Source organism: Anthonomus grandis, unplaced genomic scaffold (genome assembly GCF_022605725.1).
Source record: "Anthonomus grandis grandis unplaced genomic scaffold, icAntGran1.3 ctg00000417.1, whole genome shotgun sequence".
NCBI classification, from domain to species: domain Eukaryota; kingdom Metazoa; phylum Arthropoda; class Insecta; order Coleoptera; family Curculionidae; genus Anthonomus; species Anthonomus grandis.
The window spans coordinates 31,548-45,376 of record NW_026088498.1 but is presented as its reverse complement, the minus strand read 5'-3'; the positions used below and the strand labels follow the sequence as shown (position 1 = coordinate 45,376).

General features: G+C 28.6%; 1 protein-coding gene across 1 annotated transcript; it reads right to left on the bottom strand.

Annotated features, from left to right (window-relative positions):
• Nucleotides 1-460: 460 nt before the first annotated feature.
• Nucleotides 461-6,015, bottom strand: LOC126749647 (uncharacterized). The gene is made up of 3 exons (XM_050459343.1): nt 5,853-6,015; nt 1,795-5,484; nt 461-1,536 (listed from the first exon to the last, which is right to left on the bottom strand). The coding sequence occupies exons 1-3, from the start codon at nt 6,013-6,015 to the stop codon at nt 461-463; spliced, it is 4,929 nt and encodes a 1,642-aa protein (XP_050315300.1).
• Nucleotides 6,016-13,829: the final 7,814 nt, after the last annotated feature.

Here is a 13,829-nt window from a genome sequence, read left to right as displayed (position 1 = left end):
TCTAAATTATTTTAAAAATTTTTCTTACCAATTGTTTAAAAAAAAAAATAATTATATCTCACTCTCTTACTAATATCTATTATTCGAATATAATTTAAATTTACTATTTCGCATATACAAGATAGGCAAATGATGTTTTTTGCGGTTTGTGTGTAATAATACACTTGATGTTTTTCCCAATTAAAGTATATATTTTAATTTTAGTTTTACAACAAAATAAATACTCTTATGTGTGAATACAGATTAAAAAAGGAAGCGGTCTATACGCTCGATTCGGAAGTTGATTGAAGTCTGTCTGACGGCTTGGTGACGTGGAAGCCAGGTGGTGTAATCAGGTATCAGCGAGGTTGACGCTTCGGCGCAGTTGCGATTATAAGTTTCTTGAGTTTTATGGACGTTGGGTTTGCATATAAATATCGAACATACCGCCCCCCTTGACAGCCTAAAGGCTTCAATACGATTATTCGCATCTGGGTAAAACACAAAGCTTTACCGCTGGTCTCTTGATAACCGTTGATGCAGTCTTGATGGTGGCGGTTCGAACAACTCCATCGGATCCAGGATGAACAGCTTGCACCAAACCAAGTTTCCACTTCAATGGAGGTACTCCATCTTCTTTGATAAGAACGACAACCCCAGGTTTCAGAAGGTCCTTGCAGTTCGTCTTCCATTTTGACCGCTGTTGTAGTTCGGAGATGAATTCCTTAGACCATCTTTTCCAGAAGCCTTGAACTATCTTCTGAAGTCGTTGTAGTTTGGTGAGGCCATTGTCCTTTATGTCCAAATAATCGTGACTAGGTAAAGCAGTTAAGCGTTGGCCTATGAGAAAATGGCCAGGAGTGATTGGCTGAGGATCATTAGGATCCTCGGAATAAGGGTATAGGGGTCGCGAATTAAGACATGCCTCAATCTGAGTGAGGACGGTTGAGAATTCTTCAAAAGTAAGAGGTGTCTGATTAAGCACTCTCTTGATATGATACTTTGAGGATTTAACTCCTGCCTCCCATATTCCACCGAAGTGGGGAGAATGTGGAGGAATAAAATGAAATTGAATATTTTCTTGAGAAAACTCAGATTTCAAAGCATTTTGATTTTTGAATAAAAACTTAGATATTTCATTTTTAGCGCCGACGAAGTTTGATCCATGATCTGAGTAAATATTCGCGCTTATACCTCTTCTCGAAAAGAACCTACGAAGCGTCGCGATAAAAGCTTCAGTACTTAAACTGGATACCAGTTCCAAGTGAATAGCCTTCACACTAAGACACACAAACAAGCACAACCAAGCCTTGCTAGTTTTATAGTTTCGAGTAGAACGATCCTTTATTAAAAATGGGCCACAGTAATCAACCCCAACATTATAAAATGGCCTATTTTGTGTCACTCTAAAGTCTGGTAAGTTTCCCATTATGTGTGAAGCTGAAGTAGCGTTAAAACGAAAGCAACGTGCACATTGTTTTACTACTTGCTTAGCTAGGTTTCTGCCCGAAGTAGGCCAAAATCGATCCCTAACAGAGGCTAATAATAGTTGAGGACCTGCGTGTAATAGTCTAATATGTTCATATGTTACTATTAGTTTAGAGAGTACATGCCTCCCAGGCAAAATGGCAGGGTGCCTTTTTTCATAATTAAAGTCGGAATGTTTTAATCTACCTCCAACTCGGATTAAACCATCTTGGTCAAGGTAGGGATTAAGTTTTAATAATTTACTTTTAGGGCTAATATTTTTTAAGTTTTTGAGATCATTATATTCCCTTGGAAATTCACATTTTTGAACCATAGATACAAGCTTACTGAGAGCAAGTTTGAGCTCCACTATTTCTAAGTGGCCGATTTTACATTTGCCTTTACAAGGTTCTCGACAGTTTTTGAAAAATCGGTAACAGTAAGCAGTTACTCTTTGAAGCTTGGTTAATGTCGAGAATCTTTCTAAAAGATCAAAGGAAGAAGCTGTGGCCATGAAGGAGATAGGCTTCTCTATACGTCTTTCTGAATCATCAATAATATTGGAAATTTCCAAAGATTTTGTAGGCCACTCTTCTTCAGAAGAAACAAGCCAGTGCGGCCCATGCCACCACAAGGTATTACTAATTAGGTTTTTAGGATCAAGGCCACGGGACAAAAGATCCGCGGGATTTTCGTGTGTATTTACATAATTCCACAAGTTGCTGTCAGTTAGGGACTGAATTTGATTGACACGGTTAGCCACGAATATTTTCCAGTGTTGTGGATTGGATCTGATCCAGGATAATGCTATTGTCGAATCAGACCAATAGAAGCATTGATCTATATTTAAAGCTAAGGCGTTCTTGACCTTGTGCATAAGCTCTGATAGTAGCAGTGCAGCGCAAAGCTCAAGTCGTGGTATAGTGACAACCTTCAAAGGAGCTACTCTGGTCTTAGAGCAGAGAAGGTGACTGTGAATTTTATTGTTTATATCTGTAGAAACTATATAAATACAAGCTCCATATGCCATTTGACTGGCATCAGAGAAGCCATGAAGCTGTACCTTGATGAATTTCTCAGGTAACACATGGCGAGGAATTCGGATATTGTTAATTTCTTGTAAATTATTTTGAAACTTCAACCAGGTTGTATGGAGATCTAAGGGAATAGATTCATCCCAGCTAATCTTGCATTGCCATAATTTTTGAATAATGGTCTTTGCAATGATGATTACTGGTTGAAGCAATCCCAAGGGATCAAAGATTTGAGACACACACGATAAAATTTTACGCTTGGTTGGATTAGATTGATCAAAAGTTTTGATAAAATATTGCAAAAAATCAGACTCCGAATTCCAGAGCAAGCCAAGAGTTTTATTTTCGTTTGGCTCGCCGAATCGAAAGATTGTGTCTTTAGTTTGGGTTGAATCTAGACTTGAAATAATGTCAGCATTATTAGACATGAATTTTCTTAAAGGAAAACCAAAAGATGCAAGAATATCAGAAATACGATTTATTATAAAAAAAGCTTCTTCCTTAGAAGTGCAACCCGAGCATAAATCATCAATATAAAAATCATTTTCAATGATTTGACTTATGTTAGGATCAGATTGTTTGCATCTTATCGATATTTCTTTAAGACATCGAGTGGATAGAAAAGCTGCAGGTGCTGTTCCGTAAGTAAGTGTTTTTAGTTGAAAAGTTTGAATGTCAGTATTAGTGTCAGATCTCCACAAAATTAATTGCATTGAACGTTGGTTCTCGCTGACTAGGACTTGCCTATACATTTTGGCTATGTCAGCGGTTATCATTATATTGTGCTTACGGGCACGTAAAACAATTGAAAAGAGGTCTTGTTGGACAGTGGGCCCAACTCTTAGAATATCATTGAGTGATAACCCAGAAGTGGTTAGCGATGAAGCATTAAAAACCACTCTGAGCTTGGTTGTCGTGCTAGAATCTTTGATGACACAATGATGCGGTAGGTAATAACATGTTTGATGTGACAAGCTAGAAACATCGATTTGAGTCATATGACCAAGAGAAATATATTCATTTAAAAAGTCAAAGTATTGTCTTTTAAGATCAGGATTTTTGTTTAGTCGTTGTTCAAGATTTAAAAGTAGTTTTATTGCTGCTTCTCTGGAATCGCCTAGAGAGGAAGCAGGCCTCTTAAGTGGAAGCTGAACGATAAAACGTCCATCTAAAGTTTGCTGAGTGGTTTCTTGAAATAACTGTTCACAAAATGTTTCATCGGGGGAAAGATTTTTGACATTTTGAACTTCCTCGATTTCCCAAAATCTTGATACTTGATTCTCAAGATGTTGTAAGGTGCTTAAATTACACATGACTGAGTTACTTTCATTATCTACATATGGAGGAAGAGACATGCCAGAAACAATCCAACCAAATTGGGTTTTTTGGAGAGTAGGCATATGTTTGCCTAGCTTTATTTGACCCAGCATTAAGAGATCCCAAAAGTAATCTGCGCCTATCAAAATATCAATAGATCCAGGCACATTATAAGATGGATCAGCTAAAATTAGATTAGGAGGAATTTTAATGTGCGAAACGTCCAATAAGAAACTTGGTATTTGATTTGCTATTTTGGGTAATACTAAACATTTGATACCAATATTAAAGGGCACTTGCCTAGCTTGTAGTTTAACTTTAGTATGTTTCAAAATGTTTGTAGCCTTTTGATTAATACCTGTCACTGTGCAATTTATTGGTTGAGTTTTAAGATTTAATTTTTTGCAAAATGATTCGCTAATAAAGCTTGACTCACTGCCGCTATCCAATAAAATTCGACATGAATGAATCCGACCTTGATTGTCAGCAATGTCAACCAAAGCCGTAGATAAAAGAACACGATTGGACATGCAATTACCCGAAAATAGGCAAGTTTGATTATTTTCTGAGATTTTAGGAATTTCAGAGGATGTGGCAACATTGCAATTTAATGGAGCATTTGAATTAGCAGGCATTCTGTTTTGATTTGTATCATTATGGTTAAAGCTAAAATGCAATAATGTATTGTGTTTTACTTGACATTTTCTGCAGGGAGAAGAGCGACATTGTTCGGTTTTATGATTATCACGAAGACAATTTATGCAAAGCTTGTGCTTTTTAGCCTCTTGCAGCCTTAAATATGGGTTGAGATCAATGAAATTCTTACAATTATAAATTGTGTGATTTTTATTACAAAAACTACAAATAGGAACATGCGTAGAAAATAAAGTTTTAATGTGTTGTTTATTTGCCTTACTAGTATTATGTTGATTAGCGTTACATAAAGGTTGAGGAATAGAATTGATAGTTTCTAATATTCGACACTTTTCAGCCAGAAAATTAGCAAACATTTGTTTTGTCACAATGTCGTGTTTAGCATACTCGGACTCCCACTCACGCCTGGTGACTGGGTCTAGTTTTAACGAAAATAAGTAAGTGATTATCACATCCCAGGAATCTACTGGTAAACCAAGTACTTCAAGGGCACGTAGATGACGATTCATACCGTCCAAAATAGTTCTTAATTCTTTATGACCCTCTTTTAGAGCCGATTTAATTTCAAACAAAGCTTTAATGTGATTTTTAATTAATAATGGCTTGTTTTCATATCGTTCTACTAATAGATTCCATGCTACAGCATAGTTATTTGAGGAAATTTCAAGTGAGGTAAGTAGGTCTAATGCTTGACCCTTTAGCGATAATCTTAAGTAATGAAACTTATTAATATCTGGTATTGTATTATCTGTATGAATCAGAGATTGAAACGTGTCTTTAAAAAATAGCCATTGCTCGAAATTTCCATCAAATGATGGTAATGTTATCGTGGGAAGTTTTACTTGAGGTGACTTTAAGCCAGAGTTCAGAGTGACCTTGTTTTCTATGTGTGAAGACATTGCAGAAGAAGTTTGAAATTGTTCATGATTTTCTAAATACGTTTGACACCGTGAAACAACAGAAAAGTAATTGTTTTCAAACTCCGTACGTTCTTTTTCATGTATATCATCATCTACTGAAGTTTCTATCAGTTCTATTTCGGATTGAATGTCAAAAAAATTGTTTAAAATCGGTGTTATTTTAGAAAGACGAAAATCTAGTTGCTTAAAATCTGGGTTTTCCTTTAATATTTCAGCCTCAAAATATGTCTTGAATCGTGTTAATTGAGATTTATCGTTTTTCCGTGTATTCTTTAGCTTTATTAATTTATTAGCAACAAAATTTTCCTCTTCGGAAGACATGTTTTTAAGAATTTAAACTTTTACAAATGTAAAAATAATACAAAACAAGGAGTAGATAATTAAGGTTGAATGTATATGAGAAAATACAACGCTTAATGCTATACAAAATCAACGATTATATAGGAATTTATAAAATAGTTCTTAATCGGAACGGACTAACCTCTTTTCGGAGAACTACTCACGCTACTAGTCAGATAGTGTTTTTGCTTCTCGCCCTTAACCGTCGTTCGTCGCTTCGATTGATGAAAATGGCCGCTCGGATTGCCTGGAGACGGCGATAATCTTCTTCGATTTCTCGCTGGTAATCCGGCTCGAAGGACCATAAATATGTGTAATAATACACTTGATGTTTTTCCCAATTAAAGTATATATTTTAATTTTAGTTTTACAACAAAATAAATACTCTTATGTGTGAATACAGATTAAAAAAGGAAGCGGTCAATACGCTCGATTCGAAAGTTGATTGAAGTCTGTCTGACGGCTTGGTGACGTGGAAGCCAGGTGGTGTAATCAGGTATCAGCGAGGTTGACGCTTCGGCGCAGTTGCGATTATAAGTTTCTTGAGTTTTATGGACGTTGGGTTTGCATATAAATATCGAACAGTTTGAACACAACCAGAGTTAAGAAAATGTAATAACTAACAGGGTTGGCGATTGTTCCGATTTAATTTTAATTCAATTTTTATATATAATTTGATTAACCCTAAATAATTTTTTAAAATAAATTTATGTATTATGTTTTAAAAAAATAGTCATATCTCACTCTATTACGGTTATCTATTATTCAAATATAATTTAAAATTAACATTTAGGTTATCAAGATGACCCAAATGATCCTTTTTAAGTTTTGGACATAACCAGGGTTAAGAAAATAGAACAATTAATCATTATAGCCTCACTCAATTACGGTTATCTATTATTCAAATATTTTTTAAAATTCATATTTAGTTTACACAAGATGACCCAAATGATCCTTTTTAAGTTTTGGACATAACCAGGGTTAAGAAAATAGAACAATTAATCATTATATCATTGTCCGATTTGATTCCAATTTAATCTTTGAAGTTCATTTGATGTACTGTAAATTATTTTTAAAATTTTTCTTATGAATTGTTTTTTAAAAAAATAATTATATCTCGCTCAATTACGCTTATCTATTGTTCAAATTTATTTTAAAATTAATATTTAGGTTATACAAGATGACCCAAATGATCCTTTTTAAGTTTTGGACATAACCAGGGTTAAGAAAATAGAACAATTAATCATTATAGCATTGTCCGATTTGATTCCAATTTAATTTTTGAAGTCCATTTGATGTACTGTAAATTATTTTAAAAATTTTTCTTATGAATTGTTATTAAAAAAAATAATTATATCTCACTCTATTACTGTTATTTATTATTCGAATATAATTTACATTTACTATTTCCCATATACAAGATAGCCAAATGATGTTTTTTACGGTTTGAACACAACCAGAGTTGAGAAAATGTAATAACTCTTCACGTTAACAATTGTTCCGATTTAATTTTAATTTAATTTTTAGATATAATTTGATTAACCCTAAATGATTTTTAAAAATATTTTGATATATTGTGTTTAATAAAAATAGTCATATCTCACTCAATTACGGTTATCTATTATTCAAATTTATTTTAAAATTAATATTTAAGTTATACAAGATGACTCAAATGATCCTTTTTAAGTTTTGGACATAACCAGGGTTAAGAAAATAGAACAATTAATCATTATATCATTGTCCGATTTGATTCCAATTTAATCTTTGAAGTTCATTTGATGTACTGTAAATTATTTTTAAAATTTTTCTTATGAATTGTTTTTTAAAAAAATAATTATATCTCGCTCAATTACGCTTATCTATTGTTCAAATTTATTTTAAAATTAATATTTAGGTTATACAAGATGACCCAAATGATCCTTTTTAAGTTTTGGACATAACCAGGGTTAAGAAAATAGAACAATTAATCATTATAGCATTGTCCGATTTGATTTCAATTTAATGTTTGAAGTTCATTTTGATGTACTGTAAATTATTTTTAAAATTTTTCTTATGAATTGTTTTTAAAAAAAATAATTATATCTCACTCTATTACTGTTATTTATTATTCGAATATAATTTACATTTACTATTTCCCATATACAAGATAGCCAAATGATGTTTTTTACGGTTTGAACACAACCAGAGTTAAGAAAATGTAATAACTAATAGCGTTGGCGATTGTTCCGATTTAATTTTAATTTAATTTTTAGATATAATTTCATTAACCCTAAATGATTTTTAAAAATATTTTGATATATTGTGTTTAAAAAAAATAGTCATATCTCACTCAATTACGGTTATCTATTATTCAAATTTATTTTAAAATTAATATTTAGGTTATACAAGATGACTCAATTGATGCTTTTTAAGTTTTGGTCATAACCAGGGTTAAGAAAATAGAACAACTAACCACTATAACATTGAAAATGTAATAACTAACAGGGTTGGCGATTGTTCCGATTTAATTTTAATTCAATTTTTATATATAATTTGATTAACCCTAAATGATTTTTAAAATATTTTGATATATTGTGTTTAAAAAAAATAGTCATATCTCACTCAATTACGGTTATCTATTATTCAAATTTATTTTAAAATTAATATTTAGGTTATACAAGATGGCTCAAATGATCCTTTTTAAGTTTTGGACATAACCAGGGTTAAGAAAAGAGAACAATTAATCATTATAGCATTGTCCGATTTGATTCCAATTTCATCTTTGAAGTTCATTTGAAGGACTGGAAATTATTTTTAAAATTTTTCTTATGAATTGTCTTTTAAAAAAATAATTATATCTCACTCTATTACTGATATCTATTATTCGAATATAATTTAAATTTACTATTTCGCATATACAAGATAGCCAAATGATGTTTTTTGCGGTTTGAACACAACCAGAGTTAAGAAAATGTAATAACTAATTGCGTTGGTGATTGTTCCGATTTAATTTTAATTAAATTTTTAGATATAATTTGATTAACCCTAAATGATTTTTAAAAATAGTTTTATGTATTATGTTTTAAAAAAATAGTCATATATCACTCAATTACGGTTATCTATTATTCAAATATAATTTAAAATTAATATTTAGGTTATCAAGATGACCCAAATGATCCTTTTTAAGTTTTGGACATAACCAGGGTTAAGAAAATAGAACAATTAATCATTATAGCATTGTCCGATTTAATTCCAATTTCATCTTTGAAGTTCATTTGATGGACTAAATTATTTTTAAAATTTTTCTTATGAATTGTTTTTTAAAAAAATAATTATATCTCACTCTATTACTGATATCTATTATTCGAATATAATTTAAATTTACTATTTCGCATATACAAGATAGCCAAATGATGTTTTTTGCGGTTTGAACACAACCAGAGTTAAGAAAATGTAATAACTAATTGCGTTGGTGATTGTTCCGATTTAATTTTAATTAAATTTTTAGATATAATTTGATTAACCCTAAATGATTTTTAAAAATAGTTTTATGTATTATGTTTTAAAAAAATAGTCATATATCACTCAATTACGGTTATCTATTATTCAAATATAATTTAAAATTAATATTTAGGTTATCAAGATGACCCAAATGATCCTTTTTAAGTTTTGGACATAACCAGGGTTAAGAAAATAGAACAATTAATCATTATAGCATTGTCCGATTTGATTTCAATTTAATCTTTGAAGTTCATTTGATGGACTCTAAATTATTTTTAAAAATTTTCTTATGAATTGTTTATAAAAAAAATTATTATATCTCACTCTATTACTAATATCTATTATTCGAATATAATTTAAATTTACTATTTCGTATATACAAGATAGCCAAATGATGTTTTTTGCGGTTTGAACACAACCAGAGTTAAGAAAATGTAATAACTAACAGGGTGGACGATTGTTCCGATTTAATTTTAATTCAATTTTTATATATAATTTGATTAACCCTAAATGATTTTTAAAAATATTTTGATATATTGTGTTTAAAAAAAATAGTCATATCTCACTCAATTACGGTTATCTATTATTCAAATTTATTTTAAAATTAATATTTAGGTTATACAAGATGGCTCAAATGATCCTTTTTAAGTTTTGGACATATCAGGGTTAAGAAAAGAGAACAATTAATCATTATAGCATTGTCCGATTTGATTCCAATTTCATCTTTGAAGTTCATTTGAAGGACTAGAAATTATTTTTAAAATTTTTCTTATGAATTGTTTTTTAAAAAAATAATTATATCTCACTCTATTACTGATATCTATTATTCGAATATAATTTAAATTTACTATTTCGCATATACAAGATAGCCAAATGATGTTTTTTACGATTTGAACACAACCAGAATTAAGAAAATATAATAACTAATAGCGTTGAAGATTGGTCCGTTTTAATTTTAATTTAATTTTTAGGTATAATTTAATTAACCCTAAATGATTTTTAAAAATATTTTGATATATTGTGTTTAATAAAAATAGTCATATCTCACTCAATTACGGTTATCTATTATTCAAATTTATTTTAAAATTAATATTTAGGTTATAAAAAATGACTCAAATGATCCTTTTTAGGTTTTGGACATAACCAGGGTTAAGAAAATAGAACAATTAATCATTATAGCATTGTCCGATTTGATTTCAATTTAATCTTTGAAGTTCATTTGATGGACTCTAAATTATTTTTAAAAATTTTCTTATGAATTGTTTATAAAAAAAATTATTATATCTCACTCTATTACTAATATCTATTATTCGAATATAATTTAAATTTACTATTTCGTATATACAAGATAGCCAAATGATGTTTTTTGCGGTTTGAACACAACCAGAGTTAAGAAAATGTAATAACTAACAGGGTTGACGATTGTTCCGATTTAATTTTAATTCAATATCTATTATTCGAATATAATTTAAATTTACTATTTCGCATATACAAGATAGCCAAATGATGTTTTTTACGATTTGAACACAACCAGAATTAAGAAAATATAATAACTAATAGCGTTGAAGATTGGTCCGTTTTAATTTTAATTTAATTTTTAGGTATAATTTGATTAACCCTAAATGATTTTTAAAAATATTTTGATATATTGTGTTTAATAAAAATAGTCATATCTCACTCAATTACGGTTATCTATTATTCAAATTTATTTTAAAATTAATATTTAGGTTATAAAAAATGACTCAAATGATCCTTTTTAGGTTTTGGACATAACCAGGGTTAAGAAAATAGAACAATTAATCATTATAGCATTGTCCGATTTAATTCCATTTTCATCTTTGAAGTTCATTTGATGGACTAAATTATTTTTAAAATTTTTCTTATGAATTGTTTTTTAAGAAAATAATTATATCTCACTCTATTACTGATATCTATTATTCGAATATAATTTAAATTTACTATTTCGCATATACAAGATAGCCAAATGATGTTTTTTGCGGTTTGAACACAACCAGAGTTAAGAAAATGTAATAACTAATTGCGTTGGTGATTGTTCCGATTTAATTTTAATTAAATTTTTAGATATAATTTGATTAACCCTAAATGATTTTTAAAAATAGTTTTATGTATTATGTTTTAAAAAAATAGTCATATATCACTCAATTACGGTTATCTATTATTCAAATATAATTTAAAATTAATATTTAGGTTATCAAGATGACCCAAATGATCCTTTTTAAGTTTTGGACATAACCAGGGTTAAGAAAATAGAACAATTAATCATTATAGCATTGTCCGATTTGATTTCAATTTAATCTTTGAAGTTCATTTGATGGACTCTAAATTATTTTTAAAAATTTTCTTATGAATTGTTTATAAAAAAAATTATTATATCTCACTCTATTACTAATATCTATTATTCGAATATAATTTAAATTTACTATTTCGTATATACAAGATAGCCAAATGATGTTTTTTGCGGTTTGAACACAACCAGAGTTAAGAAAATGTAATAACTAACAGGGTGGACGATTGTTCCGATTTAATTTTAATTCAATTTTTATATATAATTTGATTAACCCTAAATGATTTTTAAAAATATTTTGATATATTGTGTTTAAAAAAAATAGTCATATCTCACTCAATTACGGTTATCTATTATTCAAATTTATTTTAAAATTAATATTTAGGTTATACAAGATGGCTCAAATGATCCTTTTTAAGTTTTGGACATATCAGGGTTAAGAAAAGAGAACAATTAATCATTATAGCATTGTCCGATTTGATTCCAATTTCATCTTTGAAGTTCATTTGAAGGACTAGAAATTATTTTTAAAATTTTTCTTATGAATTGTTTTTTAAAAAAATAATTATATCTCACTCTATTACTGATATCTATTATTCGAATATAATTTAAATTTACTATTTCGCATATACAAGATAGCCAAATGATGTTTTTTACGATTTGAACACAACCAGAATTAAGAAAATATAATAACTAATAGCGTTGAAGATTGGTCCGTTTTAATTTTAATTTAATTTTTAGGTATAATTTAATTAACCCTAAATGATTTTTAAAAATATTTTGATATATTGTGTTTAATAAAAATAGTCATATCTCACTCAATTACGGTTATCTATTATTCAAATTTATTTTAAAATTAATATTTAGGTTATAAAAAATGACTCAAATGATCCTTTTTAGGTTTTGGACATAACCAGGGTTAAGAAAATAGAACAATTAATCATTATAGCATTGTCCGATTTGATTTCAATTTAATCTTTGAAGTTCATTTGATGGACTCTAAATTATTTTTAAAAATTTTCTTATGAATTGTTTATAAAAAAAATTATTATATCTCACTCTATTACTAATATCTATTATTCGAATATAATTTAAATTTACTATTTCGTATATACAAGATAGCCAAATGATGTTTTTTGCGGTTTGAACACAACCAGAGTTAAGAAAATGTAATAACTAACAGGGTTGACGATTGTTCCGATTTAATTTTAATTCAATATCTACTATTCGAATATAATTTAAATTTACTATTTCGCATATACAAGATAGCCAAATGATGTTTTTTACGATTTGAACACAACCAGAATTAAGAAAATATAATAACTAATAGCGTTGAAGATTGGTCCGTTTTAATTTTAATTTAATTTTTAGGTATAATTTGATTAACCCTAAATGATTTTTAAAAATATTTTGATATATTGTGTTTAATAAAAATAGTCATATCTCACTCAATTACGGTTATCTATTATTCAAATTTATTTTAAAATTAATATTTAGGTTATAAAAAATGACTCAAATGATCCTTTTTAGGTTTTGGACATAACCAGGGTTAAGAAAATAGAACAATTAATCATTATAGCATTGTCCGATTTAATTCCATTTTCATCTTTGAAGTTCATTTGATGGACTAAATTATTTTTAAAATTTTTCTTATGAATTGTTTTTTAAGAAAATAATTATATCTCACTCTATTACTGATATCTATTATTCGAATATAATTTAAATTTACTATTTCGCATATACAAGATAGCCAAATGATGTTTTTTGCGGTTTGAACACAACCAGAGTTAAGAAAATGTAATAACTAATTGCGTTGGTGATTGTTCCGATTTAATTTTAATTAAATTTTTAGATATAATTTGATTAACCCTAAATGATTTTTAAAAATAGTTTTATGTATTATGTTTTAAAAAAATAGTCATATATCACTCAATTACGGTTATCTATTATTCAAATATAATTTAAAATTAATATTTAGGTTATCAAGATGACCCAAATGATCCTTTTTAAGTTTTGGACATAACCAGGGTTAAGAAAATAGAACAATTAATCATTATAGCATTGTCCGATTTGATTTCAATTTAATCTTTGAAGTTCATTTGATGGACTCTAAATTATTTTTAAAAATTTTCTTATGAATTGTTTATAAAAAAAATTATTATATCTCACTCTATTACTAATATCTATTATTCGAATATAATTTAAATTTACTATTTCGTATATACAAGATAGCCAAATGATGTTTTTTGCGGTTTGAACACAACCAGAGTTAGGAAAATGTAATAACTAACAGGGTGGACGATTGTTCCGATTTAATTTTAATTCAATTTTTAT

Coding starts and splice junctions, on each gene's coding strand:
- LOC126749647 (XM_050459343.1), bottom strand. CDS start 6,015: ATGGTCCTTCGAGCCGGATTACCAGCGAGAAATCGAAGAAGATTATCG. Junction 5,485..5,852: donor GAGTAGTTCTCCGAAAAGAG/GTTAGTCCGTTC, acceptor AATCCGAAATAG/AACTGATAGAAACTTCAGTA. Junction 1,537..1,794: donor GGAGCTCAAACTTGCTCTCA/GTAAGCTTGTAT, acceptor TATTACACGCAG/GTCCTCAACTATTATTAGCC.